The following is a 27,596-nucleotide window of genomic DNA, read 5'->3' as shown; positions in this document are numbered from 1 at the left end:
ATGTAAGGAACTGAATTCCCCGTATGGAGTTGTATGGAGTAGGGCGCATAAAGGTGGTGGGTTGATCTTTCTTGAGTCAATTGCAAATCTTCTGCAAAATCCTGCCAGTGCAATGTGACTTGCAGCATATGATCTTGCTTCCTGACATGTTGCAATGACCCTGCTGGGACCATGTGATTATAGCTTGACTATAGACCCATTCTGCCTATCTAGAACTTCACCTCCTGTCACAGAATAAAAATTAAGGAAATTCTTCTTGCCTCTGTGTAAATCAACTTAGATCCATGTACTTACTGCCCACCAAACAGCTGCATCCCCAGTAAGGCAAAGACAACAATAAAAAGGAAGAGCAGGAACAGCAGACTGATAATGGACTTCATCGAGCTGAGCAGGGAGATCACCAAATTGCGGAGAGAAGCCCAATACCTGTAGAGACCCAGTAAAAAAAAAATACATTATTGTAAAAGTATGAAGCAAAGTTGATAAAGTGGATATAGTCAGTTCCAAGACTTTTTGTAAGGTAGTTTTGGAATTCCACAGCAATTTTGAATTGGCTGTGGCTAAACTACACAGAATAAAAAAACAGCGTACTTTGTAACTTTGAAGATACGCAGCAAGCGAAGGGCTCTTAAGACGCTGATCCCGAAGGAGGTTCCAGGCTTCACCATTGCCCAAACCACCTCAAAGATGCTTCCGGTGATTACCTGAAAAAGACAGATGTATATCAGTAAGCACTGGTTTTCCATGTGCCCATCCCTAAGCAGAATGTTATCTTGATTTTTCAAAAGTTCCTAAAATCAGACAAGACAAATGCAGGCACATTTTTAAAAAAAGATAGACTATTAAAGATATTCTTGTGACCCTCTTCTCCTTATTTCAGAAATTACCTTCTCTAAGTCAGCAACCTCTTATGGTGACCTGCCACCTGTCACCTTATCCAACTAAACCTTCTGCACAATCAATACCTCTAGATAGAATCCACCCAAAATCCAAGTTAAAGTCTTATTTCCTCAGCCAAAGATCTACACTTCTCACCTTTAAATTCTACCCTCACAGTAGCCAGCCAAATCTAATTGATCCTTGAGTATCTTCCAATACCTTCTCTGTATTTCAATCATAGGTCATGCATCCTCAACAATTCTACTAAAGCCACTTTTCCCGTAATGTCTCTTTGCATTCTTACCACCATTACAATTCTAGCACCAATCTAAGTACTTGGTTCTTTAAAAGCAATTTCTTGGATCAATCAGCTCTTCCGACCTCAGGAGTGGTTGGTGTGGAACTAAGTCAGCTTCTTTATCCAAGCTTTATGGTTTGGCGTGAAACAAAGTCATCTTCTTTAAACAAGTTTTATCTTTTTCCAGGAAGCTATCCACATTTTATCTTGTCAGGAACCAGCTGTAATCGAACTCTAGACTGTGTGCTGAACTCTACCTGCACTAATCTTCTGAGCCTACGGTTACAACCTGGCCGGTAAAAATGATGGTTGATCCCAATATTATTAATAGGGAAAAAAGATAAATATATGGGAAGGCCGGTATTTTTTCCAGAAAAGGTTGTAACCCTACCTGAGCCAAAGGTACATGGGTTATGTCACCTGGCTATTCTACCTCCTCCTCCCTCGTTACTAACATGTGTAAGCAATCTACAATTAAGCTCCTATATAAGCCTGCTTCTTACAACCCATGCTGCTTGATTACCTGAGCTTCCTAGCCTGATCCTGCCAGTTTGCTATTGAATCTGTTTCTGTGTTCCTGTGCCTGCGTTCCCTTTCCTGTGCCTGTGTTCATGTGCCTGTGTTCATGTGCCTGTGTTCATGTGCCTGTGTTCATGTGCCTGTGTTCATGTGCCTGTGTTTGTGTTCCTGCTCCTGTGCATGTGTTCCTGTGCCTGTGTTCCTGTTCCTGTGTTTGTGTTCCTGTTCCTGTTTGTGTTCCTGTGTTTGTGTTTGTGTTCCTGTGTTTGTGTTCCTGTGTTTGTGTTTCTGTTCTTGTTTTTGTGTTCCTGTGTTCCTGTGTTCTTGTTCCAGAGTTCCTAGCCCTTGTCCAGTTCACTATCTTGCTTCATTTTGATCTTCTAATTTGACCTCAGCCTGTTATTTGGATTCATCTTTGTCTTCAGCCTGCCCAGACCTTGGCCTGTTTGTTGGACTTTGCTTGTTTGCCACCAGCCCAGACCTTTGCCCATATCGCCTGCCTCTGACCACTAGCCTAGTAATTAGGACTTGTGTATTTTCTGATGCCTCTCATTAACCCTGCTTCATTGTCTTCCTTCATTAAGAAAATCACTTTTCACTTAACAACATGTTCCCAGCCTATCCTCAAATCAAATACTTAACCCGTGTTATGCAGCACATGAGCTTCTATCAGCCAGTCACTCACCTGTGGATCAACCTGACATATCCTAACCAAAAGGCTTACCATAACCCCTCTCACAAGGGGAGGCACATTTGAATTCATGTCAGTTTTTTTTTAACTTTAATAAATTTGAACATACTCAAAATTTGATTTGGAGGGTATTTAAGAAATAAACTCGAACAAATATTACCAACTGAAAACTCGATTCAAAATCGAATCAAATCCAACTAAACTGGAATTGAGTTTAAAAATAACATCTTCAAATTGGTCGCTGGACCTATCGCATTGACTTATACATGAACTCGGCAGGTTTAAGGTGGCGAATAGTCGAATTCAAATTCTTCCCAGGGTATAGGTTTGATAAATCTCGAAATACAAAATTGAATAAAAATTCTAATTGAGTTTAGATAATTCACAATTTAAATATGAGAGTTTTGACCCAAAAACTAATTTGAATTTCCAATTCGACCAATAAAGGGGTTGTTCACCTTCCAAACACTTTTTTCAGTTCAATTGTTTTAAGATTGTCCACCAGAAATCAAGACTTTTTTCAATTACTTTCCATTTTTTCCCGTTTTCCAAAATCTAAGTTTAAAGTTTAATGTTCATGTTTCTGGTGTTTGAGTCTGACAGCTCAGTAATTCAGGTGCAGACTCTGAACTGTTACAATTTTACAACATTTAGTTGATCCATTTCTCAGCAGCATCTCTGGAGTATTAGCAACTATTGTATCAAGTCTAACAGCTGCCTGTAATGAAACTCATGGATTCTGCTCAGCAGGGACAAAGATAACTAAATGTATCAATTTAGAACAGTTTACAGGGTCGGCGACCCCCCCTTCCAGAGCTGCTTTAGAAGGTGAAAAATGACATTTAACACTTCAATATTAGAAAAACGGTCACACATAGAAAATATAAAGTAATAGGAAAAATTCTTTATTTCTGGTGGTCTATCGGAAACTGACTGAACTGAAAAAAGTGTTGGAAGGTGAACAACCCATTTAATAAATCTGACCCTGTGTGTCAATGAGCTTCATCTTGCTCCTACAACCCACCAGCATTTCTTTTGAGCGGCACCTCCCCTGAGGAACTCCCCACTTCTCACTGTATCATAAGTTCCTCTTTCCATTTAAATTTCCTTCTATTTGTTTCAGCTTTGCCCTGTAACCTTACACTGGAGGTTACTGTGTTCCATTCTCTAAAGGGCAGATTTATTAAGGGTCGAATTTCTAAGTGCAAAAAAACTTCGAAATTCGACCATCGAATAGGTTAGTTCGACATTCGAAGTAGAATTTGTAGGATTTTTAACATCGTATTATGATCGTACTACGATCGTACTTTGAATCGACCAATTCAAACGATTTAATCATACGATCGCACTATTTCACTTCCACTTCTATAAACTTAGCCACATGTTGGCTATATGTTCTAGGAGGTCCCCATAGGCTAACATAGCAATTCGGCAGGTTTAAGGTGCAAAGTGTCGAAGTCAAAGTTTTTTTAAAGAGACAGTACTTAGATTATCGAATGGTCGAATAGTTTTGAAAATTTTTCACTTTGAATCGAAGTCGAAATTTGGCCTATTTGATTGTCGAAATTACTTCGAAATTTGAAGCTTTTGAATTCGAATATTCACTTTGCATTCACTTTGACCCTTAGTAAATCTGCCCCTAAATGTTCCTCCTTGTATGTACATTTTTTATAAAGGCAAACAGAAATAAAAGCTTAAAGGGTCCTAGCTAACTAATTAACAAGCATAATCTGACTTGGACAGTCTAAAAAATCTGTTGATATATCCTATGTTTGCACAATAACTACACTCAGTACCCTCAGCAGAAACTGTCATTTTACACTAAACATTCTCCGAACTCCGTTGCTTTTGGCTGCTGTAAATATGTGAGTCACTTAGCCTCTCGTGTTTGTATGGTCAAAGTAGGTCACCATTGTTGCTGTGCAGGCCTATGTAAAGAGAAGTGTTCAATGAAAAGAACTCCATGGATACCGTTTAATGGACTGAGATTTCATACAGTATGCCTTAGACTGTTAGGTGTCATAATCGCACCTTTTGCCCAAGAACTCTAATTAATGATTGGAGCTCTCTTGCACTGAGTTATTGTAGATCCAACAAAGGATGCCTTGAGTTTGTTCCATCTGTTTGCAGCATAGTCTTGTTTTAATTTCTTTCAACGGGAGAGGTCCAGGCATCAATTTTGGACATGTTACTAGCCTCCTTGACATTCAATTTTTTTTGGAGAACAGACTCGAATTGAGTTTAATCTAATTTGATTTGAGTTTTTGAATCAGTAAAATTTGTGCGAGTTTTAGATATTAGATTTTTTTAAAGGATAAGTAAACCTTTAAAATAAGTGAATGTAAAATTGATGAGGGGGGCTATTCTAAGCACTTTTATAATTTACATTCATTGTTTATTTAGTTTTTATTCCAAGATATTAAGGGATACATGTACTGTTAATATGAATGAATTTTGTTACAACAGCGCCACCTGCTGGTCAGTTTCCCACCAGTCTGACCAGCAAGTAGTCAAGGAAGTTGTCAGGAGAAAGAAAGAGGCTGCTCTAATGTTCTTCTGCTCAGGAAAGATGTGAGAAAGGTTTCTAATTATTTTCCTAAGCAGAAGAACATCAGCCTCTTTCTTTCTCCTGACAACTTCCTTGACTACTTGGTGGTCAGACTGGTGGGAAACTGACCAGCAGGTGTTGCTGTTGTAACAAAATTCATTCATATTAACAGCACATGTATCCCTTAATATCTTGGAATTAAACGAAAATAAATAATGAATGTAAATTACAAAAGTGCTTAGAATAGACCCCTCATCAATTTTACATTCACTTATTTTAAAGGTTTACTTATCCTATAATAAATATTCCCCTCAATCGAATTTCAAGTATATTTGAATTCAAAAGAATTAAAAAAACCTCACATCAATTTGAAATTCTAACTTTAATAAATGTGCCTCCCCGGGTGGTGGCAGACGGGGAGATTAGTCGCCCAGCTACAAATCTTCTCTACTGCGGGCGACTAATTTCCCCCGAAATGCCTTCCCGCTGGCAAGAATACGCTGGTGGAATGGCATACAAATCACTTCAGATTTCCAAAGTTGCCTCACGAGGAAACTTCGGCCAACTTCAGAAATCCCCCTGAAACGCCGAATACAAATAGCCGTCTGGAAGGCATTTTGCGGAGATTACTCGCCCGCAGTAGAGATGATTTGTCGCTGGGCGACTAATTTCCCCATCACCCTACGAGGCTGGTTTAACTACAAATGATGCCTCGTTGAAAACTGACAAACAGTAGATTAAAACACAGCTACTTACAATTAACAATACTTCACACATCCCAATGAAAGTGCTGTCATAATAACCTCAAAGTCTGCACCAGGGCTAATAACCTGTAGCAGTCTAATGTTTGCTTTTAAACAGGTCCCCAGTGAATGTTGATTGGTTACTATGGATTATAAAACCCGGCACAAGCTTTGTGACCATTATTACATTACTCACATCTAATGCAATGTCACACTTTAATTGCCTTATATGATTATTTGATTTAGAGGTTTCTGTGGTAAGGGAATACCATGCATCATAAGTCATATTACCAACACACATAGTGATCTTCCTTTTCAGAGATGAACACTGTATATAGTAGAGGGAACAAGGTTTGGGTAGTGGCAGATTTTATTCTAAAGCTGGACATAGACACAAAGATCGGACTTCCCCATCTCCCGACCTGCCACTAACCATTCCAATCAAATAAAGTACAAAAGAACAGATCAGCTGATGTTCTGCCCCTGGCAGCAATCGTGCAAAAGTTATGTCCGACCGATAGACTCCATGTCCCATAGTTCCCTCCTGTCTGTGTCACTGTATCACCCTGCAGTGGGAGGGACAGACTCGTGTCCCATAGTTCCCTCCTGTCTGTGTCACTGTATCACCCTGCAGTGGGAGGGACAGACTCATGTCCCATAGTTCCCTCCTGTCTGTGTCACTGTATCACCCTGCAGTGGGAGGGACAGACTCATGTCCCATAGTTCCCTCCTGTCTGTGTCACTGTATCACCCTGCAGTGGGAGGGACAGACTCATGTCCCATAGTTCCCTCCTGTCTGTGTCACTGTATCACCCTGCAGTGGGAGGGACAGACTCATGTCCCATAGTTCCCTCCTGTCTGTGTCACTGTATCACCCTGCAGTGGGAGGGACAGACTCATGTCCCATAGTTCCCTCCTGTCTGTGTCACTGTATCACCCTGCAGTGGGAGGGACAGACTCATGTCCCATAGTTCCCTCCTGTCTGTGTCACTGTATCACCCTGCAGTGGGAGGGACAGACTCATGTCCCATAGTTCCCTCCTGTCGGTGTCACTGTATCACCCTGCAGTGGGAGGGACAGACTCATGTCCCATAGTTCCCTCCTGTCTGTGTCACTGTATCACCCTGCAGTGGGAGGGACAGACTCATGTCCCATAGTTCCCTCTTGACCCTGTTAAATCTCTGCCCCTTTTGGAACATAATCACTGCAGAAAACAACTTCTACATTAAATTCTCTATTTATCACAAACCAAAATATATACACAAAAGGATTTAGTGGAGAATACTCACGGCACAGTCAAAGCAGTTAAATGACGAATGAAAATAAGGCCTGGTCCCAAGACCGTACATTTTTATAAACATTTCGGACATAAAGAGCCCGAGGAATATGAATTCTGCATAATCTGTCAAAAAAAACAAAGAAACAATCAACAACATTCAGAGCCAGTGGGGAGAGATGGTTACTGTAGTAGTAATGGGTATAATAGTAGCAATGTAATAGCAGGTAGAGAATCAAGGGGACAGGTAAAGTATTTTACATGATCCATCATTGGTACTTTACTGTTTTACTCCTTAGTATTTTGTGTTTTTTCAGGAAAATGTGAATAATCCATGGCAAATACATGTTACAATACTATTTGCCTTAGCAAGGATTTAAGAGTACATTAAGGACAGGATATATTTATTCACTGAAATCTAGTATATTCCAAAAACAAACATTAAGGCTTCCCTATCAATAAGTGGCTGACTAAAAGCTGCTGCTATATTGAGCTCCCATTAAGCCTAGATCCACCCACCAGACATAATTTGCAAACATTGCAAACATTTCTTACCCCCCTCTTCATAACTCAGGGATCTAATGTTAAAGGAATTGTTCAATATAAAAATAAAAACTAGTTAAATAGATAGGCTGTGCAAAATAGAAAATGTTTCTAATAGTGATGCACCCAATCCAGGATTCAGCCTTTTTTAGCAGGATTCGGCCGAATCCTTCGGCCCAGCTAAACCGAGTCCGAATCCTAATTTGCATATGCAAATCAGGGGCGGGAGGGAAATCTCGTGACTTTTTGTCACAAAACAAGGAAGTAAAAATTGTTTCCCCCTTCCCATCCCAAATTAGGATTCGGTTCGGTATTTGGCTGAATCTTTCACAAAGGATTCAAAATAGTGGATTCGGTGCATCCCTAGTTTCTAAAATAGTAATGTATAAAGGCTGGAGTGAGTGGATGTGTAACATAAGAAGAACACTACTTCCTGCTTTTCAGCTCTCTTGGTTTACATTGACTGGTTACCCTGGTTACCAGGCACTAACCAATCAGTGACCTGAAGGAGGGCCACATGGGTCATAAGTGTTGCTTTTGAATCTGAGCTGAATGCTGAGGATCAATTGCAAACTCACTGAACAGTTTTGTCCCATGTGGCCCCCCTTATAGTCACTGACTAACTCAGAGTTAGAGAGCTGAAAAGCAGGAAGTAGCGTTCTGGCTATTATGTTACACATCCAGTCACTCCAGCCTTTATACATTACATTTTTGCCTAACTAACTATATTAGGAACATTTTTTATTTTGCACAGTCTGTCTATTTACCCAGTTTTTATTTTACACTGAACTGTTCCTTTAATAAGGATCAATTGAGAACTCCCCCAAACAACAAACTACCAATCCAGCCATCCATTCAAGTAGTGTTTTCAGTAACCAGGCAATCAATCTATTCCAGACAGGTCAGCACCTATCACATCAAAGCTACAATGCATATGAATAAGTGGTGTCACTTACAGAGAAATTCGGAGAGCCGGTCATCTTGGCCGTAGTGCACAATTGCCACGCACAGCGTGTTCAGTGCCACAAGACCCAGAACAACCCAATAAAAGGCCTGAGTCTTCACCATGTGTCTGATAAGTAAACGCATGCGACGCTCCTTCTTGTGCATGGATGATGAGTTCTCCATCTTGGCACTTTTAATGCTGGCACGTGCAAAAGGGGAACCTACAGGGACAGAAAAACAAAGGAGCAATTTAGTAGGGATGCACCGAATCCACTATTTTGGATTTGGCAGAAACCCTGAATCATTTTCGAAAGATTCGGCCGAATACCGAACCAAATCCAGAAGGATTTGGGGGTTCGGTTCAGCCAGGCAGAAGGATTAGGCCGAATCCGAATCCTGCTGAAAAAGGCCCAATCCTGGCCGAATCCCGAACGAATCCTGGATTCGGTGTATCCCTACGTTTTAGTGAGAACCATTTATAGATAGAAGTTTTCCTAAGCTTTAGTCTCCAGGTAGTAATCTTTACCCTATTTGATTTACATAGTAACATAGTAAGTTAGGTTGAAAAAAGACACATGTCCATCAAGTTCAACCTTTTAACTCTATTTTAACCTGCCTAACTGCCAGTTGATTCAGAGGAAGGCAAAAAAAAACTCTCAAGCTTGTTTGCAACCCCCCCTCCATTTAAAATGTAGCAGATTAGAAAGTTAGCAGGTGACCGCTCTATTTAAAGTATAAGTAAACCTTTAAAATAAGTTATTGTAAAATTGATGAGGGGGCTATTCTAAACACTTTTTGCATTCATTATTTATTTTGTTTTTATTCCAAGACTAGACATTAAGCCCGTTAAATTAACGGGCGCTAGAACATATGTAGTCAGACGGTCCGTGGGGCACATGCGCAGTAGCGCAATCCCACGGACACAGGGACTGGACGCAGAGACACTTCAACTTTATTATATAGGATATTAAGGGATACATGTGCTGTTAATATGAATGGGTTTTGTTACAACAGCGCCACCTGCTGGTCAGTTTCCCACCAGTCTGACCACCAAGTAGTCAAGGAAGTTGTCAGGAGAAACAAAGAGGCTGCTTTGATGTTCTTCGTCTTAGGAAAATAATTAGAAACTCTTCTCACATCTTTCCTTTGCAGAGTGTTTAGAAATAAGCCCTAATATATTTCACTGATGCCTTAAAGGACAATGCCTTTCCTATGACATGAAAGTATGAACGTACCCACAGACGATATATCCCCAATGGCCTCTTCTCCCTCCTCAGCATTCAGCAGTTCTGTTTTGGTCTTCTTGATAGTGGGTCTCCGAAGGGCTCCCATAATAAGAAAAGAAGGAGTGGTTGGGATGAGACATTGGTCCAGTTAAGGGTGGCACAGGTCCATTATCACATATTAAGGAGCTTAATGGCACAAGAACAGTCTTAAGGGATAAGTAAACCTTTAAAATAAGTGAATGTGAAATTAATGAGAGGGCTGTTCTTAGCCCTTTCTAAATGTAAATTCATTATTTATTTATTTTTTATTCCAAGATATTAAGGGATACTTGTACTGTTAATATAAATTCATTTTATTACAACAGCACCACCTGCTGGTCAGTTTCCCACCAGTCTGACCACCAAGTAGTCAAGGAAGTTGTCAGGAGAAAGAAAGAGGCTGCTCTGATGTTCTTCTGCTTAGGAAAGATGTGAGAAATGTTTCTAATTATTTCTAAGCAGAAGAACATCAGAGCAGCCACTTTCTTTCTCCTGACAACTTCCTTGACTACTTGCTGGTCAGACTGGTGGGAAACTGACCAGCAGGTGGTGCTGTTGTAACAAAATTCATTCATATTAACAGCACATGTATCCCTTAATATCTTGGAATAAAAAATAAATAAATAATGAATGTACAAATATAAAAGTGCTTAGAATTCATTTTACATTCATGTATTTTAAAGGCTCATGTATCCTTTAATGATAAGGCTGATCCATTTATGTCTGATTCAGAGTAAAATCATGCTGTACTAAGTTCCAGTGGTTGATGTGTGTGTGTTTTGAGCAAAAACTGGTGCCTGGGATAGAAAATATAACCCAGTGTGGAATTATATAAAGACAGAGCAGACTTTAGCATTACACTACTATACTGGATGGCATACAATTCTTATTCAAAAAGGTGTGAGATGTGTAAGATGCTTCATTGAATCCTTCTCTATCTTTATGATGCCTCAGCCTCCCTGTTTTGCCTGACTTAGGGCAAGCTGGTGCTTTGGACTGGAGGGTACCTAACTATTAATAATAATAATTTTGTTATTGAACCCATCTTACATAAACACTAGCACTATACCAAACTCTGCCCCCAGAATCCTTCAGTCAGAGCCTTTACTAAGAGAAGCCATCAGGTAGTTACCATCATAAGGAAGTCTCTGTTCAATATCACTATCATCTTCAGCAAGGATGACTTCTTCTAGGAAGAAAGGACAAGCAGACAAACAAAAAAGAGAAACCAGAGTTGTTTAGTGTGCGTAATGTATGAAGAGGCATCTATTTATAATTCAGGCTATGTTCTTTTTCATTATTAAAATTGAACGGAACAATAGGAGTTTCTTTGCAATCAAGTCATGAAAAAAAAAATACATGATTGTTAAAAAAATCTCAAGTATATTTGCAATTCCCTCCCCCCCTCCATTCAAAATGCAGCAGATTAGAAGGTTAGCAGGTGTCCGGTCCCTTTAAAGTATAAGTAAACCTTTAAAATAAGATGTAAAATTGATGATTGTGCCATTCTAAGCACTTTTGTAATATTAATTATTTATTTTCTTTTTATTCCAAGATATTAAAGGTTCTTCTACTTAGTAAAAAAAATTAGAAACTTTCCTTTCCAACTACAGTTTATATAAACAAGCTGCTGTGTAGCCATGGGGGCAGCCATTCAAGCACAGGATACACAGTAGATAACAGATAAGTACTACTATAGTTTATATAAACAAGCTGCTGTGTAGCCACGGGGGCAGCTATTCAAGTACATGATACACAGTAGATAACAGATAAGTACTACTATAGTTTATATAAATAAGCTGCTGTGTAGCCATGGGGGCAGCCATTCAAGCACAGGATACACAGTAGATAACAGATAAGTACTACTATAGTTTATATAAACAAGCTGCTGTGTAGCCATGGGGGCAGCCATTCAAGCACAGGATACACAGTAGATAACAGATAAGTACTACTATAGTTTATATAAATAAGCTGCTGTGTAGTCGCAGGGGCAGCCATTCAAGCACAGGATACACAGTAGATAACAGATAAGTACTACTATAGTTTATATAAACAAGCTGCTGTGTAGCCATGGGGACAGCCATTCAAGCACAGGATACACAGTAGATAACAGATAAGTACTACTATAGTTTATATAAACAAGCTGCTGTGTAGTCATGGGGGCAGCCATTCAAGCACAGGATACACAGTAGATAACAGATAAGTACTACTATAGTTTATATAAACAAGCTGCTGTGTAGCCATGGGGGCAGCCATTCAAGCACAGGATACACAGTAGATAACAGATAAGTACTACTATAGTTTATATAAACAAGCTGCTGTGTAGCCATGGGGGCAGCCATTCAAGCACAGGATACACAGTAGATAACAGATAAGTACTACTATAGTTTATATAAACAAGCTGCTGTGTAGCCATGGGGGCAGCCATTCAAGCACAGGATACACAGTAGATAACAGATACGTACTGCTAGAGTTTATATAAACTATATACTATGCTCTGAAGCATCTCATTGTAAACTACAGAGCTTATCTGCTGTGTATCTGTAGAGCAGTGATCCCCAACCAGTAGCTCGTGAGCAACATGTTGCTCTCCAACCCCTTGGATGTTGCTCCCAGTGGCCTCAAAGCAGGAGCTTATTTTTGAATTCCAGGCTTGGAGGCAAGTTTTGGTTGTATAAAAACCAGGTGTACTGCCAAACAGAGCCTCAATGTAGGTTGACAATCCACATAGGGGCTACCAAATGGCCAATCACAGCACTTATTTGGCACCACAAGAACATTTTTCATGCTAGTGTTGCTCCCCAACTCCTTTTACGTCTAAATGTTGCTCATGGGTTCAAAAGGTTGGGGATCCCTGCTGTAGAGTATTAGAGTTTCTAAAGCAAATACACCAGTTTTACCAGTGCAGGGCAACACTACATTATATTGTTATTCCTTAAAAACTATTTCATTTTTTAGTCACTGTTCCTTTAAATCAGGTACATTTTCCTTTAAAGGAGCGAACCAAAATATTCCAGTAATAAAAGATGAGCATTGTTGAGAACACTGGCATTAATCATGTACTGCAGGGGTGATATATTGATTTCCCATTATTAATCAGCCTGAGCACCAAGGGAGGAGGATACCATGGCTTTTTATTATTTGCAACAGAAATCTGAATGAGCTTTTTTTTTAATAAACAGATAAAAATAATGACCTGTCTAAGAACAATAAGTAGCAAAGGGGGCTGAAGCTAAAGATCCACCTACACGGGAAATCACAAGGGGAACCTTCCTGCGCAGAGATGTGATAATGAGGGGAGAAGTGTTAACCCCGGCAAGGATAGCGCCTTGTAGATTCATAATTAGTGATGAATGAATCTGTCCCATTTCGCTTTACTGAAAAGTTCACGCTTCTTTTTCCGAAGTCGCCCGAAGTTGCGTAACGATGAAACTTCAGATGACTTCAGAAAACAAATCGCCCAAAGGCCATCCCTATTTTGGCAAAGAATTCGGCTTTTCATGAAAAAGCCTGAGAAAGGCCGAGAGATTCGGAGAAAAGCACAAAAAATCGTACGATTTACAGGTTTTACCCCAAAATGATTAATTTGTGCTTTTTAAATATTAAATAAGGTCAAATTGTAGATTTTAGTTTGGTCTGACTTTTTTTATTTAAGAAATAAATAAAGAATAAATAAGAATTATTTTAGAAAAAGTTTTTGATTAATAAGCCCCTAAAACACAAAAAAACACAAACGATAAAAGAAAAGGACCTATGGAAAATTGTTTTAGAAAATCCTGCAAACACAGTATATTGTGCTAAGAGTTAATTTCATGTGGACATTCCTTTTTGGAGGAAGATGAAGAAATGGGTAACAATTGGGAAGCAATGAGAGACATGTAGTCGCACCTGCTTTAGAGATCCATTCCATATAACCATTCAGCTCCCTCTCAATCTGCTGCTGCCTCCTCAGTTTCATGAAGGTTTGGCGGTTCTCCACTCGCTCCCTCTCTTTGGCAAACTCCCTGCGCACAATAAAAGGTCTGAGAAAGTGCTAACACACTGCAGCATACAGGAGAGATTGATACAACAGGGGATCTCTCTGTAAAGACTATGAGCAAACTTAGGGGCTGTTCCTGCTGAATTGGTTTCGTACAGGGGATACCTATGCTAGTGCCATAGTTTTATGGGATCTCTCTGTACAGACTATGAGCAAACTTAGGGGCGTTCCTGCTGAATTGTGCTTAGTACAGGGAATACCTATGCTGCCATAGTTTTATGGGATCTCTCTGTACAGACTATGAGCAAATTTAGGGACTGTCCCTGCTGAATTGTGCTTAGTACAGGGGAATACCTATGCTGCCATAGTTTTATGGGATCTCTCTGTACAGACTATGAGCAAATTTAGGGACTGTCCCTGCTGAATTGTGCTTAGTACAGGGGAATACCTATGCTGCCATAGTTTTATGGGATCTCTCTGTATAGACTATGAGAAAACTTAGGGACTGTTCCTGCTGAATTGTGCTTAGTACAGGGAATACCTATGCTGCCATAATTTTATGGGATCTCTCTGTACAGACTATGAGCAAATTTAGGGACTGTCCCTGCTGAATTGTGCTTAGTACATGGGAATACCTATGTTGCCATAGTTTTGTGGGATCTCTCTGTACAGACTATGAGAAAACTTAGGGACTGTTCCTGCTGAATTGTGCTTAGTACAGGGAATACCTATGCTGCCATAGTTTTATGGGATCTCTCTGTACAGACTATGAGCAAACTTAGGGGACTGTTCCTGCTGAATTGTGCTTAGTACAGGGAATACCTATGCTGCCATAGTTTTATGGGATCTCTCTGTACAAACTATGAGCAAACTTAGGGAGTGTTCCTGCTGAATTGTGCTTAGTACAGAGGAATACCTATGCTGCCATAGTTTTATGGGATCTCTCTGTACAGACTATGAGCAAACTTAGGGGAATGTTCCTGCTGAATTGTGCTTAGTACAGGGAATACCTATGCTGCCATAGTTTTATGGGATCTCTCTGTACAGATAATGAGCAAATTTAGGGGAATGTTCCTGCTGAATTGTGCTTAGTACAGGGAATACCTATGCTGCCATAGTTTTATGGTATTCTGGCAACCAATCCGTGACTGGCTTTTTTTTCAGCCTTCTGCAGGTGGAACGATGAAAGCAAACATTTGATTGGTTTCCAGGGGTGAACATTTGCCTAGTGTTTATAAATGAGTCCCTGTAATTGTAGAAGGTGTCTTTCTTGCTCAAACAGGCCAATATTCACTTTAATGTACTTATTCCTCTCAGGTAGAATATCTCTGTATCAGCTAAGGTTGTATAAATTAAATGAAATTGGTTAGCAGTAACAGTATTGTTACTCATAAATCGGTAGCAGTCTGATAATGCAACAGAATTGCACTATGATAATGTTGTATTTTTGACTACTGTTGTACAGGTATGGGATCTGTTATCTGGAAACCCATTATCCAGAAAGCTCTGAATTACCGGCCTTCTCTCATAGACTCCATTTTATACAAAAATCTAAATTTTTAAAACTGATTACCTTTTTCTGTGTAATAATAAAACAGTAGCTTGTACTTGATCCCAACTAAAATATAATTAATCCTTATTGGAAGTAAAACCAGCCTATTGGGTTTATTTAATGTTTACATGATTTTCTAGCAGACTTAAGGTATGAAAAGTACAGAAAGATCTATTATCCGGAAACCCCCAGGTCCAGAGCATTCTGGATAACAGGTCCCATACCTGTATTTATATTAATATTAGAACCTATTAAATTGTGATTCAACACAGACTTACCCAGAAAGGACACCAAGGACAAGATTGAGCATGAAGAAAGAGCCAATGATGATAAGGGGAATGAAGTAAAGCCAGTTGAACGCGCTGCCAAACACATCGTTACTCTGTGGAGAAAAGACAAGTAAGACATTGTTAACAGAAGCTTGTGTGTATGTAGGTGCTGTAATGGAACCATTATATATGTTAGTCACAGACTCGTGACTATGAGTGCTTAGCATCCCAATGGCTGCTCCTTATACTGTATGTCTACATATATCCAGCCACAGTTATAGATTGATTCGTTTAATTGGGATGGTGATGCACCCCTGGTACAGGGCAGAAAAGGTACAGTAAGCACAAGATATGATGGTGACAGTAAGACAAAGTGCAAACGGAAGGACAATATAGAGACTCAGAACAAAGTTGGAGAGTAGGACAAGATGGAGAAGAATAGAGAATACTGTGACAGTAGGAAAAACTGAAGGGCAAGATTAGGAATGTAGGAAAAGACTATAAGAAAAGAGGAAGATGGTGACAGTAGGGCAAGAAAAATACAGATGCACAAGATGATGGCAATACAACAACATAAAGACAGGAGGACAAACTGGTAATAGTACTACAATATGGTGACAGTATGGGAATACACAAATATTAGGGAAAGATGGAGACAGTATGGGAAGACACAAATATTAGGGAAAGATGGAGACAGTAGAGGGAAGACACAAATATTAGGGAAAGATGGAGACAGTAGAGGGAAGACACAAATATTAGGGAAAGATGGAGACAGTATGGGAAGACACAAATATTAGGGAAAGATGGAGACAGTAGAGGGAAGACACAAATATTAGGGAAAGATGGAGACAGTAGAGGGAAGACACAAATATTAGGGAAAGATGGAGACATTATGGGAAGACACAAATATTAGGGAAAGATGGAGACAGTAGAGAGAAGACACAAATATTAGGGAAAGATGTAGACAGTAGAGGGAATACACAAATATTAGGGAAAGATTGAGACAGTATGGGAAGACACAAATATTAGGGGAATATGGAGACAGTAGAGGGAAGACACAAATATTAGGGAAAGATGGAGACAGTAGAGGGAAGACACAAATGTTAGGGAAAGATGGAGACAGTAGAGGGAAGACACAAATGTTAGGGAAAGATGGAAACAGTAGAGGGAAGACACAAATGTTAGGGAAAGATGAAGACAGTAGAGGGAAGACACAAATGTTAGGGAAAGATGGAGACAGTAGAGAGAAGACACAAATATTAGCGAAAGATGGCGACAATAGAGGGAAGACACAAATATTAGGGAAAGATGGAGACAGTAGAAGGAAGACACAAATGTTAGGGGAAGATGGAGACAGTAGAGGGAAGACAAATGTTAGGGAAAGATGGAGACAGTAGAGGGAAGACACAAATGTTAGGGAAAGATGGAGACAGTAGAGGGAAGACACAAATGTTAGGGAAAGATGGAGACAGTAGAGGGAAGACACAAATGTTAGGGAAAGATGGAGACAGTAGAGGGAAGACACAAATGTTAGGGAAAGATGGAGACAGTAGAGGGAAGACAGAAATGTTAGGGAAAGATGGAGACAGTAGAGAGAAGACAAATGTTAGGGAAAGATGGAGACAGTAGAGGGAAGACACAAATGTTAGGGAAAGATGGAGACAGTAGAGAGAAGACAAATGTTAGGGAAAGATGGAGACAGTAGAGGGAAGACACAAATGTTAGGGAAAGATGGAGACAGTAGAGGGAAGACAAATATTAGGGAAAGATGGAGACAGTAGAGGGAAGACACAAATGTTAGGGAAAGATGGAGACAGTAGAGGGAAGACAAATATTAGGGAAAGATGGAGACAGTAGAGGGAAGACACAAATGTTAGGGAAAGATGGAGACAGTAGAGGGAAGACAAATATTAGGGAAAGATGGAGACAGTAGAGGGAAGACACAAATGTTAGGGAAAGATGGAGACAGTAGAGGGAAGACAAATATTAGGGAAAGATGGAGACAGTAGAGGGAAGACACAAATGTTAGGGAAAGATGGAGACAGTAGAGGGAAGACAAATATTAGGGAAAGATGGAGACAGTAGAGGGAAGACACAAATGTTAGGGAAAGATGGAGACAGTAGAGGGAAGACAAATATAAGGGAAAGATGGAGACAGTAGAGGGAAGACACAAATGTTAGGGAAAGCTGGAGATAGTAGAGGGAAGACACAAATGTTAGGGAAAGATGGAGACAGTAGAGGGAAGACACAAATGTTAGGGAAAGATGGAGACAGTAGAGGGAAGACACAAATGTTAGGGAAAGATGGAGACAGTAGAGGGAAGACAGAAATGTTAGGGAAAGATGGAGACAGTAGAGAGAAGACAAATGTTAGGGAAAGATGGAGACAGTAGAGGGAAGACACAAATGTTAGGGAAAGATGGAGACAGTAGAGAGAAGACAAATGTTAGGGAAAGATGGAGACAGTAGAGGGAAGACACAAATGTTAGGGAAAGATGGAGACAGTAGAGGGAAGACAAATATTAGGGAAAGATGGAGACAGTAGAGGGAAGACACAAATGTTAGGGAAAGATGGAGACAGTAGAGGGAAGACAAATATTAGGGAAAGATGGAGACAGTAGAGGGAAGACACAAATGTTAGGGAAAGATGGAGACAGTAGAGGGAAGACAAATATTAGGGAAAGATGGAGACAGTAGAGGGAAGACACAAATGTTAGGGAAAGATGGAGACAGTAGAGGGAAGACAAATATTAGGGAAAGATGGAGACAGTAGAGGGAAGACACAAATGTTAGGGAAAGATGGAGACAGTAGAGGGAAGACAAATATTAGGGAAAGATGGAGACAGTAGAGGGAAGACACAAATGTTAGGGAAAGATGGAGACAGTAGAGGGAAGACAAATATTAGGGAAAGATGGAGACAGTAGAGGGAAGACACAAATGTTAGGGAAAGATGGAGACAGTAGAGGGAAGACAAATATAAGGGAAAGATGGAGACAGTAGAGGGAAGACACAAATGTTAGGGAAAGCTGGAGATAGTAGAGGGAAGACACAAATGTTAGGGAAAGATGGAGACAGTAGAGGGAAGACACAAATGTTAGGAAAAGATGGAGACAGTAGAGAGAAGACACAAATATTAGGGAAAGATGGAGACAGTAGAAGAAAGACACAGATATTAGGGAAAGATGGAGACATCTTTCCCTAAATATTTCCCTAAATATTAGGGAAAGATGGAGACAGTAGAGAGAAGACACAAATATTAGGGAAAGATGGAGACAGTAGAGGAAAGTCACAAATATTAGGGAAAGATGGAGACAGTAGAAGGAAGACACAGATATTAGGGAAAGATGGAGAAAGTAGAGGAAAGTCACAAATATTAGGGAAAGATGGAGACAGTAGGGGGAATACACTAGAATTAGAGGAAGATTGTGACATTTGAGCAAGAAGGTGACAAGATGGCAACAGTAGGGGGAGACAAAAACTTTAGGATAAGCTGGAGACAGTAAAACCAGATGGTGAAGGTAGCAGAAAATGTGAAAGTAGAGGAAGAGACTGGTTATAGGGCAAAATGGAGACTGCAATATAAGATGCTGAAAGTATTTCAAGAAGAGACAGAAAGACTAGAGGGTCAGCATAAAACTTTACCACAGCCTTTACCTCAAACCAACTCTTTGCTGTCTATTGGACCTGGAGCTGAAGAGCCATGAATTAAATAGTCCCAACACAATATAATACACCCAGATAAGGAGTTTAAATAATCCATGATGACCAATACAGAGAGTAACCTCGAGGGGGAAAGATTATACATGCTACTGTATCTAACACTTACTGTATCTAATACTTGCTGTATCTAACACTTACTGTATCTAATACTTGCTGTATCTAACACTTGATGTATATAACACTTGCTGTCTATAACACTTACTGTATCTAATACTTGCTGTATCTAACACTTGCTGTATACTGTATAACACTTACTGTATATAAATCTTGCTGTATCTAATACTTGCTGTATATAACAATTGCTGTATCTAACGCTTGCTGTATATAACACTTGTTGTATATAACACTTGCTGTATCTAACACTTGCTGTAGAGCAGCTGTCCAGGCCCAGGTTCCACAAGAATTTTGCACCCTCAAGTACAAACATGTGTGTCTATGGATAAGGTTCCAACAGAAAGCATGTCAGACATCTCCAAAGAACTTTATCCTAATTAACAGAGGCCTGTAAATGACGAAACATGAATGATGGGTTCTGCAGCACACATACTGGAATTGTGGGGAGAAAAAGGATTGTAAAAAGGATTGTTTTGCTTTGCAATTTGCAAACTTGTACATTAATCCGACTGACAGCTATTGGTTACTTGTGGAACAGGACAGCTTTAAGGGTGGGTAATGTAATAGAGTAGGGATAGGTACAGGACAATTATAGGGGAGGGTAATATAATAGAGTAGGGATAGGTACAGGACAGTTATAGGGGAGGGTAATATAATAGAGTAGGGATAGGTACAGGACAGTTATAGGGGAGGGTAATGTAATAGAGTAGGGATAGGTACAGGACAGTTATAGGGGAGGGTAATGTAATAGAGTAGGAATAGGTACAGGACAGTTATAGGGGAGGGTAATGTAATAGAGTAGGGATAGGTACAGGACAATTATAGGGGAGGGTAATGTAATAGATTAGGAATAGGTACAGGACAGTTATAGGGGAGGGTAATGTAATAGAGTAGGGATAGGTACAGGACAGTTATAGGGGAGGGTAATGTAATAGAGTAGGAATAGGTACAGGACAGTTATAGGGGAGGGTAATGTAATAGAGTAGGGATAGGTACAGGACAGTTATAGGGGAGGGTAATGTAATAGAGTAGGGATAGGTACAGGACAGTTATAGGGGAGGGTAATGTAATAGAGTAGGAATAGGTACAGGACAATTATAGGGGAGGGTAATGTAATAGAGTAGGGATAGGTACAGGACAGTTATAGGGGAGGGTAATGTAATAGAGTAGGGATAGGTACAGGACAGTTATAGGGGAGGGTAATGTAATAAAGTAGGGATAGGTACAGGACAGTTATAGGGGAGGGTAATGTAATAGAGTAGGGATAGGTACAGGACAGTTAAAGGGGAGGGTAATGTAATAAAGTAGGAATAGGTACAGGACAGTTATAGGGGAGGGTAATGTAATAGAGTAGGGATAGGTACAGGACAGTTAAAGGGGAGGGTAATGTAATAAAGTAGGAATAGGTACAGGACAGTTATAGGGGAAGGTAATGTTATACAGTAGGGATAGGTACAGGACAGTTATAGGGGTGGGTAATGTAATAGAGTAGGGATAGGTACAGGACAGTAGGTAGAAGGTAGGTAGGGGCCTATAATACAGCCAGGGGTAGGTACAAGGTTTGAGGGCAGTTATAGGTGGCTATACAGGTTACTGGTTGGGGTATATTGTATATACTATATGTATACATCACAAGATGTGTGACACAGGGCAGCTAGCAGTGCAAATAATTGAGCATGGTTAACTACAGGACAGTTACTGGGTAAGAAATCACTGCTGAACAGGAACAATATTGAAGCTTCTGCGCTGAGAGGACCTCCCCCTCCTTCCAAGTCCCTGCAGGGAGATATGGGGGGGCTGGTGCTCTTATCTACGTGAGCACTGAAAAGTTCCTGTGCCCATTGCTTGATACTAAAAATACAAGCCGCAGCAGAAAGCATCCAAGGGAAAGAATAAAAAAAGAGCATCGCTCCTGCCTGAGCAAGAAAGCACAGAGGGATGGGGAGGGCCATGTCTCTGGATATAAGGAGGCTGCCCTTGAGCATCCAGAGACAACCACGAGACCGCTGGCCTGTCGCACAGAGACTGTCACTTAAGGAAACATTAACCGCACGGATACAGGAAATCAATTGGGAATAGTAACATCCCTTCTTCCTCCTCTCCTTCCCTCCATTCCTGCAGCCCTGTGTTTTCATATGGATTTCCCTTTCCTGCTGCGAGTAGGCCAGCTCTCTTCTAATGGGCAAATAAGAAAGGCTTGAAACTCCTTTCATGTGAATGCTTTTTAACTTTAAGGGCACGCACAGAGATTAGTCGCCTGGCGTCAAATCGCCTCTTCTTTAGGTAACTAATCTCCGCAAACTGCCTTCCCGCAGGCTAGAATCAAAATCGCCGATGGGGTGGCACTCGGAGCACTTCGTTTTCCAAAGAAGCACTCCTTGTGTCATCCCGATTTAGATTCAAATTTGCGGGAAGGCAGTTCGGGGAGATTAGTTGCCTGAAGAAGACGCGATTTGTCGCCAGGCGACTAATCTCCCCGAATCTCCACGTGTGCTTGTCCCTTTCTGTTATCTGATTCTGACTCTGAATACGATGTAGCAGAAGTCAGTTCTCCTCCAGGTCAGGTAATCAGCAGGCTTTTGCTACATTGTTTCAGGAGTCGGAACCAGACGTGCAGAGAATATAAACGGGTACTTGTATATTTATTTTTCTGCATGTCGGGCGCGATGACAGTAGGGTTTGCCACCGATTTTGACCCGAACAGTTCCGTTTTTGTAAGGCCTGTTCGGTTCTGAACTTTCTGTTCGGTTTTCAGCCTTATGAAACCCAAACAATAATCTGGCCAATACTTATTATTACAGATGCAAAAAAAGCAAATCAATCAAAAATAAGAAGGTTTTTTTTTTCTAAATTAGCATCGCTGTATTTTAGAGTTTTCTGGATAACTGATTTCTGTATAATAGATCTCATACCTGTAATATAGCTAGAGATAGGGTTGCCACCTGTGTGGTTTTGAACTGGGTATCAACACTTGAGAACACTGGATAAAAATCCAGTCAGAAGCATCTAAGTGATACAATAACCTTGCCCTTGAGTCATAACTCCACCAACATCATTGTGCCCACCCCTGATCATCATCATGCCTGTTCCTACATCACTGCCCCACCCCTAATGTTATCTGCCCTGCCCTTTGTGTTTGGGTTTAGCCATCAGCAAAGCTGGCAACTCTACATGACAGGTGTTTGCCCAGGAGCTGCTGGGGTCACCTGCACAGCTTGCCTTTAACAGAATAATTCAATAAATCCTTAATGGGGCACAAACACCTGCAGAGGATAAAAGGGTAATTTACAAAGAACCAGAGTAAAAGGGGTGCAAAATTGCACTCCTTAGTGATCATTCTTCTGTTGTTGTTCCCTAACTTGCAGGTCTCTTGTCCCCTCTCCTTATGTCACCAGGCTATAAGGACCTCAAGTGTAAGGTAGCAATCCTATGTGCAAGTTAGTGGGCAAATGGCGGGCACCACTCAGCACTGTATTCATGCTGGGTGGGGGGAGTGCAGAGCAGGGGTGTATTTAAAGAATAAGTAAAATGGATGAGGGGGCTATTCTAAGCACTTTTGTAATTTACATTCATTATTTATTTTCTTTTTATTCCAAGATATTAAGGGATACATGTACTGTTAATATGAATGAATTTTGTTACAACAGCGCCACCTGCTGGTCAGTTTCCCACCAGTCTGACCACCAAGTAGTCAAGGAAGTTGTCAGGAGAAAGAAAGAGGCTGCTCTGATGTTCTTCTGCTTAGGAAAAGAATTAGAAACCTTTCTCACATCTTTCCTAAGCAGAAGAACATCAGAGCAGTCTCTTTCGTACCATGTTCATTTTACAAAATTTGGCAAGTTATGTGTTATTACAATTTTGCTAATGAAGGTGACTTGCCATTAAAGCTGCAAGTCACAGTTTCCCCAAGAGACCTGCTTATCTTAAATGTTACAATTAGTTATCTTAAATTGTTACTAAAGTACCTAAGTGCACCTGCCACGTATTTTGGGCTCTCTGCCAAAAGGCAATTAAGTTTCCGAAACGTTGTATCTTTTTCTGGCTGTTCAGTGCAGGAGATCAAAGAGAAAGTCGGGACATTTCCATAACAATCCAGGACTGTGTGTTGAGCTGTCAAAATCGGGACTGTCCTGCTAAAAACGTGACACTTGGGATGTATGATATACTGTAGACAATTGAGGGGCCTGTGGCTGGGGCGGCAGCTTAAAGGGGCTGGCCCTTGGATACCTATACGGTAAATAAAAGTTTTGGGGCTACTTCCCAGTGGCGGAACTACCGGGGGAGCAGGGGGTGCGAGCGGGCCAAGGCCCGCACCCCCTCAGGGCCCCCGGCAGCTCGCGCGCCACTGAATTTCGGCCAAAAATCATGTACGGAGGGGGGCGGGGGCCCTACTCTAGTTACGTTACTGCTACTTCCCCATGAAATCCAGCAGCAGGGGGGGGGGGTAAGGGGTCTTCTGTCCTGCAGCATGGGGACAGGAGTGATGTCACATGCTTTTTATAACATTATTTGAGTCTATAAATTGAATTGGCAGTAGTAGGGATGCACCAAATCCAGGATTCGGTTCGGGATTTGGTCATGATTCTGTCTATTTCAACAGGATTCAGCCGAATCCTTCTGCCTGGCTGAACCGAATCCTAATTTGCATATGCAAATTAGTGGCAGGGAGGGAAATCACGTGACCTTTTGTCACAAAACAAAAATGTTTTCCCCTTCCCACCCCTAATTTGCATATGCAAATTAGGATTCAGATTTGGTCCTGTATTCGTGCGAATCTTTCTTGAAGGATTCAGGGGTTCGGCTGAATCTAAAATAGTAGATTCGGTGCATCCCTAGGGTTTTTTCACTTGTTGGTTAAAAGTGGATGGGTGTGGGTCGAATTTTTGTTGACCTTCACATCACTAGTTAGCATGCAAGTGTAGAGACCTGTGGCTATTCAAGGAGCAGGGGATGCTTTCCCATTCCAAAAAAAAAAAAGATTATTCTGGACATTCAGAACTGATGGGGCTAAATGGAATACTCTATTTTTTTGTTTAAAAATATGTCTAAAAACCAAGGTGAACCTTCCCGAAAAGTAATTCTGCTGAAGGCAGATGGAATGTTCTAACAAGAACGTCCTCCCACTGGATATAAATGAACGCCACATTGCGATGGCAGAAATCACTAAATAAGGATAAAGGGAGAATAAAGAGGCGAGCACATTTCATGCAGAAAAAAATTCTTCTCTCTCTCTCTCTCTCTTTCTCTTTTTTTTAAGAAAACTTGGTAACTAGGTCTCAGTTTCTGATTGTAAGCTGGACATACGGTAGATAAATATATTAAGAATAAATGATTCCCACCCAAAGGAATAGTGATGGCCTTGCAGGAACTCCCAGAAGAAATGGTAGTGCCACAGAAAACCTTTTGAAGGTTACATTGCCACAAGCCTGTTTGAATAAAATAAATAGAATATGCCGTACAGTTTTGGTCTCCATCACTCAAACAGGACATTATTGTATTAGAGAGGGGACAGAGAAGGGCAACTAAGCTGGTAAAGGGAAAATCTTAGCTATGAGGAAAGACTGGCCAAATTGGGGATGTTCACTCTGGAGAAGAGGCGCTTAAAGGAGAAGAAAAGCTACCGAAGCAGTTTAGCCACAATAGTGAAATCTATAACACTTATTTATTTATTCTGTAGAATGCTTTACCATACCCGAGTAAACCGCTCTAGAAGCTGAGGACTCAGAGCAGCATTACTTTGAGGGTTTACTGGTGTATTTATACAGACCTTTCTGATAAAGCTTATTTAATATTAGACTTTCCTTCTTCTTTAAGGAGTGATATGATAACTATGTATAAATATATAAGGGGATCATATAATAATCTCTCTAATGATTTATTTACCAGTAGCTCTTTCCAGCTGACACAAGGTCACCCATTCCGATTAGAAGAAAAGAGGTTCCAGCTAAATATTCAGAAGGGGTTTGTTACAGTGAGAGCTGTGAAGATGTGGAATTGTCTCCCTGAATCAGGGGTACAGGCTGATACATTAGATAGGTACAAGGAAGGGTCGGATGCTTTATTCACCAATAGCTCCTCCCAGCAGACAGGAGTGAGCCAATGAGTTTAGAGGAGGGAAAGGGGTGTTACAGGGAGAGCTGGGAAGTGAATCAGTGGTACAGGCTGATACATTAGATAGGTACAAGGAAGGGTCGGATGCTTGATTCACCAGTAGCTCCACCCAGCAGACAGGAGGGAGCCAATGAGATTAGAGGAGGGAAAGGGGTGTTACAGGGAGAGCTGGGAAGTGAATCAGTGGTACAGGCTGATACATTAGATAGGTATAAGAAGGGGTTGGATGGTGTTTAGCAAGTGAGGGAATACAGGGATATGGGAGATAGCTCATAGTACAAGTTGATCCAGGGACTGGTCCGATTGTCATTTTGGAGTCAGGAAGGAATTTTTTCCCCTCTAAAGGCAAATTGGAGAGGGAATGGAATGGGGTTTTTTGCCTTATTTTGGGTCAACTGGCAGTTAGGCAGGTTATATATAGACTTAAAAGGTTGAACTTAATGGACGTGTGATTTTTTTTCAACCTAACATAGTAACTATGTTACTATATAAACTATATGTATATATATATATATATATATATATATAGAAACACACACGCCAATCTTCTCATCATTTGTCTTTATGGACCATTTCCCATTTGGTTTCTCTTTCTCTCCATTCTGCACACACTTCATGTGCATTCTCAGATAAAAGGCCAGTTAGTATTTTTTTAGAATATCAATGTTCACATGGAATTAAAAGGAATACAATAAACATATAAGTGAATGCAATCTTCATGGTTTAATCCACATAATTTCAGCATCATCGAGGTCTGCAGGGGGGGGTTGCACAATTGTACTTGTATTTTGATGTGATTTGGGCATAATTGCACTGAAAATCTTTTGTTTTGGCTACTTGATGAATAATAGTACAAAGAGTGGGCCCATGGTCTAAGGTTTTTGTGTGGGACCCTGGCCTAAGGTTTTTGGGTGGGCTCATGGTCTAAGGTATTTGGGTGGGCCCTTGATCTAAGGTTTTTGGGTGGGCCCATGGTCTAAGGTTTTTGGGTGGGACCCTGGGCTAAGGTTTTTGGGTGGGCCCATGGTCTAAGTTTTTTGGGTGGGCCCATGGTCTAAGGTTTTTGGATGGGCCCATGGTCTAAGGTTTTTGGGTGGGCCCCTGGTCTAAGGTTTTTGGTTGGGCCCCTGGTCTAAGGTTTTTGGGTGGGCTCATGGTCTAAGGTTTTTGGGTGGGCCCCTGGTCTAAGGTTTTTGGTTGGGCCCCTGGTCTAAGGTTTTTGGGTGGGCCCCCGGTCTAAGGTTTTTGGGTGGGCCATGGTCCGGCACTGATTGCAAGTGTGCTCAAAGGATAGTAGCGTTTTCCCTTTAAATTTTTCTTCTGTGTTTTTTCTTATCCAAATTCCTATTCCTTTATTTTTTTGCTTTGCCTTCACCTCGTCGTTCTTCTCCGTATCTTCCCACCCTGATTCAGTTAATCGCACATTTCCTTTTCTTTGTCTATTCCTCTCTTGGCAGCAGATTTCTACTCTCTCTCCCTCCTCCTTGTTCCTTTTCAGTTTCTCCTGACTCGGCAGAATGCAGGAATCGTTAAGCAGTCGCTCTTGTGCAGCAGGGTTTCCTGAGCTGCACGTCAGACCTTTCCTCTCCATCAGAAGGCAGAGTGCTGTACTAACTTACAAAGTGTTTCACATTTCCACCTCCTCATATCATTCAGCCCCATCTGTATACAATTGTTGGAGTATTCCCACTGTACTGCTACTAAAGAATCTATACAAATATTTTAGCTAACAGGCTTGAGCAAAAAATGTAATAAAGGATACAGGCTCCAACGTTGGGTGGGATTGTCTGACCTCCCAAAGCCCTAAAGCAACCTTTGTGGCTTCCCAGTTAGGAAATCAAAGTGCCCTACAGGCAAGATCACCTCTTAAAGGACTAAGGAACTAAGGAAGTAGGTAAAAATGTTGTACATGATGTTTTGTGCTTCTGTACCAGCCCAAGGCAACCACAGCAGTAAAGGTCTGTGTCTCCAAAGATACCCCAGTAGCTCCGCATCTTCTTTTCTGCTGATTCACTGCACATGCTCTGTGCTGCTGTCACTTACTGAGCTTAGGGAGCCACTCACAATATACAGTACACATGAATAGAAATGTCACAATATAAGGCTGATTAGTAATTAATACACATAATTACTATATGGCAGC

At 40.8% G+C, this 27,596-nt stretch overlaps 1 protein-coding gene across 14 annotated transcripts in view; it reads right to left on the bottom strand.

Moving 5' to 3' along the window:
- The window catches only part of cacna1a.S (calcium channel, voltage-dependent, P/Q type, alpha 1A subunit S homeolog), a 179,159-nt gene that overhangs the window by 100,776 nt on the left and 50,787 nt on the right, over window positions 1-27,596 (bottom strand). For 12 of the 14 annotated variants that reach the window (XM_041588923.1, XM_041588910.1, XM_041588915.1 and 9 more), the window contains exons 7-14: window positions 15,517-15,620; window positions 13,596-13,711; window positions 10,840-10,896; window positions 9,678-9,770; window positions 8,454-8,663; window positions 6,968-7,080; window positions 592-704; window positions 295-426 (exon numbers count right to left, since the gene is read on the bottom strand). In XM_041588923.1, coding sequence (XP_041444857.1) covers window positions 295-426; window positions 592-704; window positions 6,968-7,080; window positions 8,454-8,663; window positions 9,678-9,770; window positions 10,840-10,896; window positions 13,596-13,711; window positions 15,517-15,620 — 938 coding nt within the window. The remainder of the gene's footprint in view (window positions 1-294; window positions 427-591; window positions 705-6,967; window positions 7,081-8,453; window positions 8,664-9,677; window positions 9,771-10,839; window positions 10,897-13,595; window positions 13,712-15,516; window positions 15,621-27,596) is intronic. The other 2 variants (XM_041588914.1, XM_041588924.1) reach the window with 1 other exon arrangement.

The sequence above is a fragment of the Xenopus laevis genome, chromosome 3S (genome assembly GCF_017654675.1).
Source record: "Xenopus laevis strain J_2021 chromosome 3S, Xenopus_laevis_v10.1, whole genome shotgun sequence".
NCBI classification, from domain to species: Eukaryota; Metazoa; Chordata; class Amphibia; order Anura; family Pipidae; genus Xenopus; species Xenopus laevis.
The sequence above is the reverse complement of the archived record's forward strand: the minus strand, read 5'-3'. Positions and strand labels throughout refer to the sequence as shown.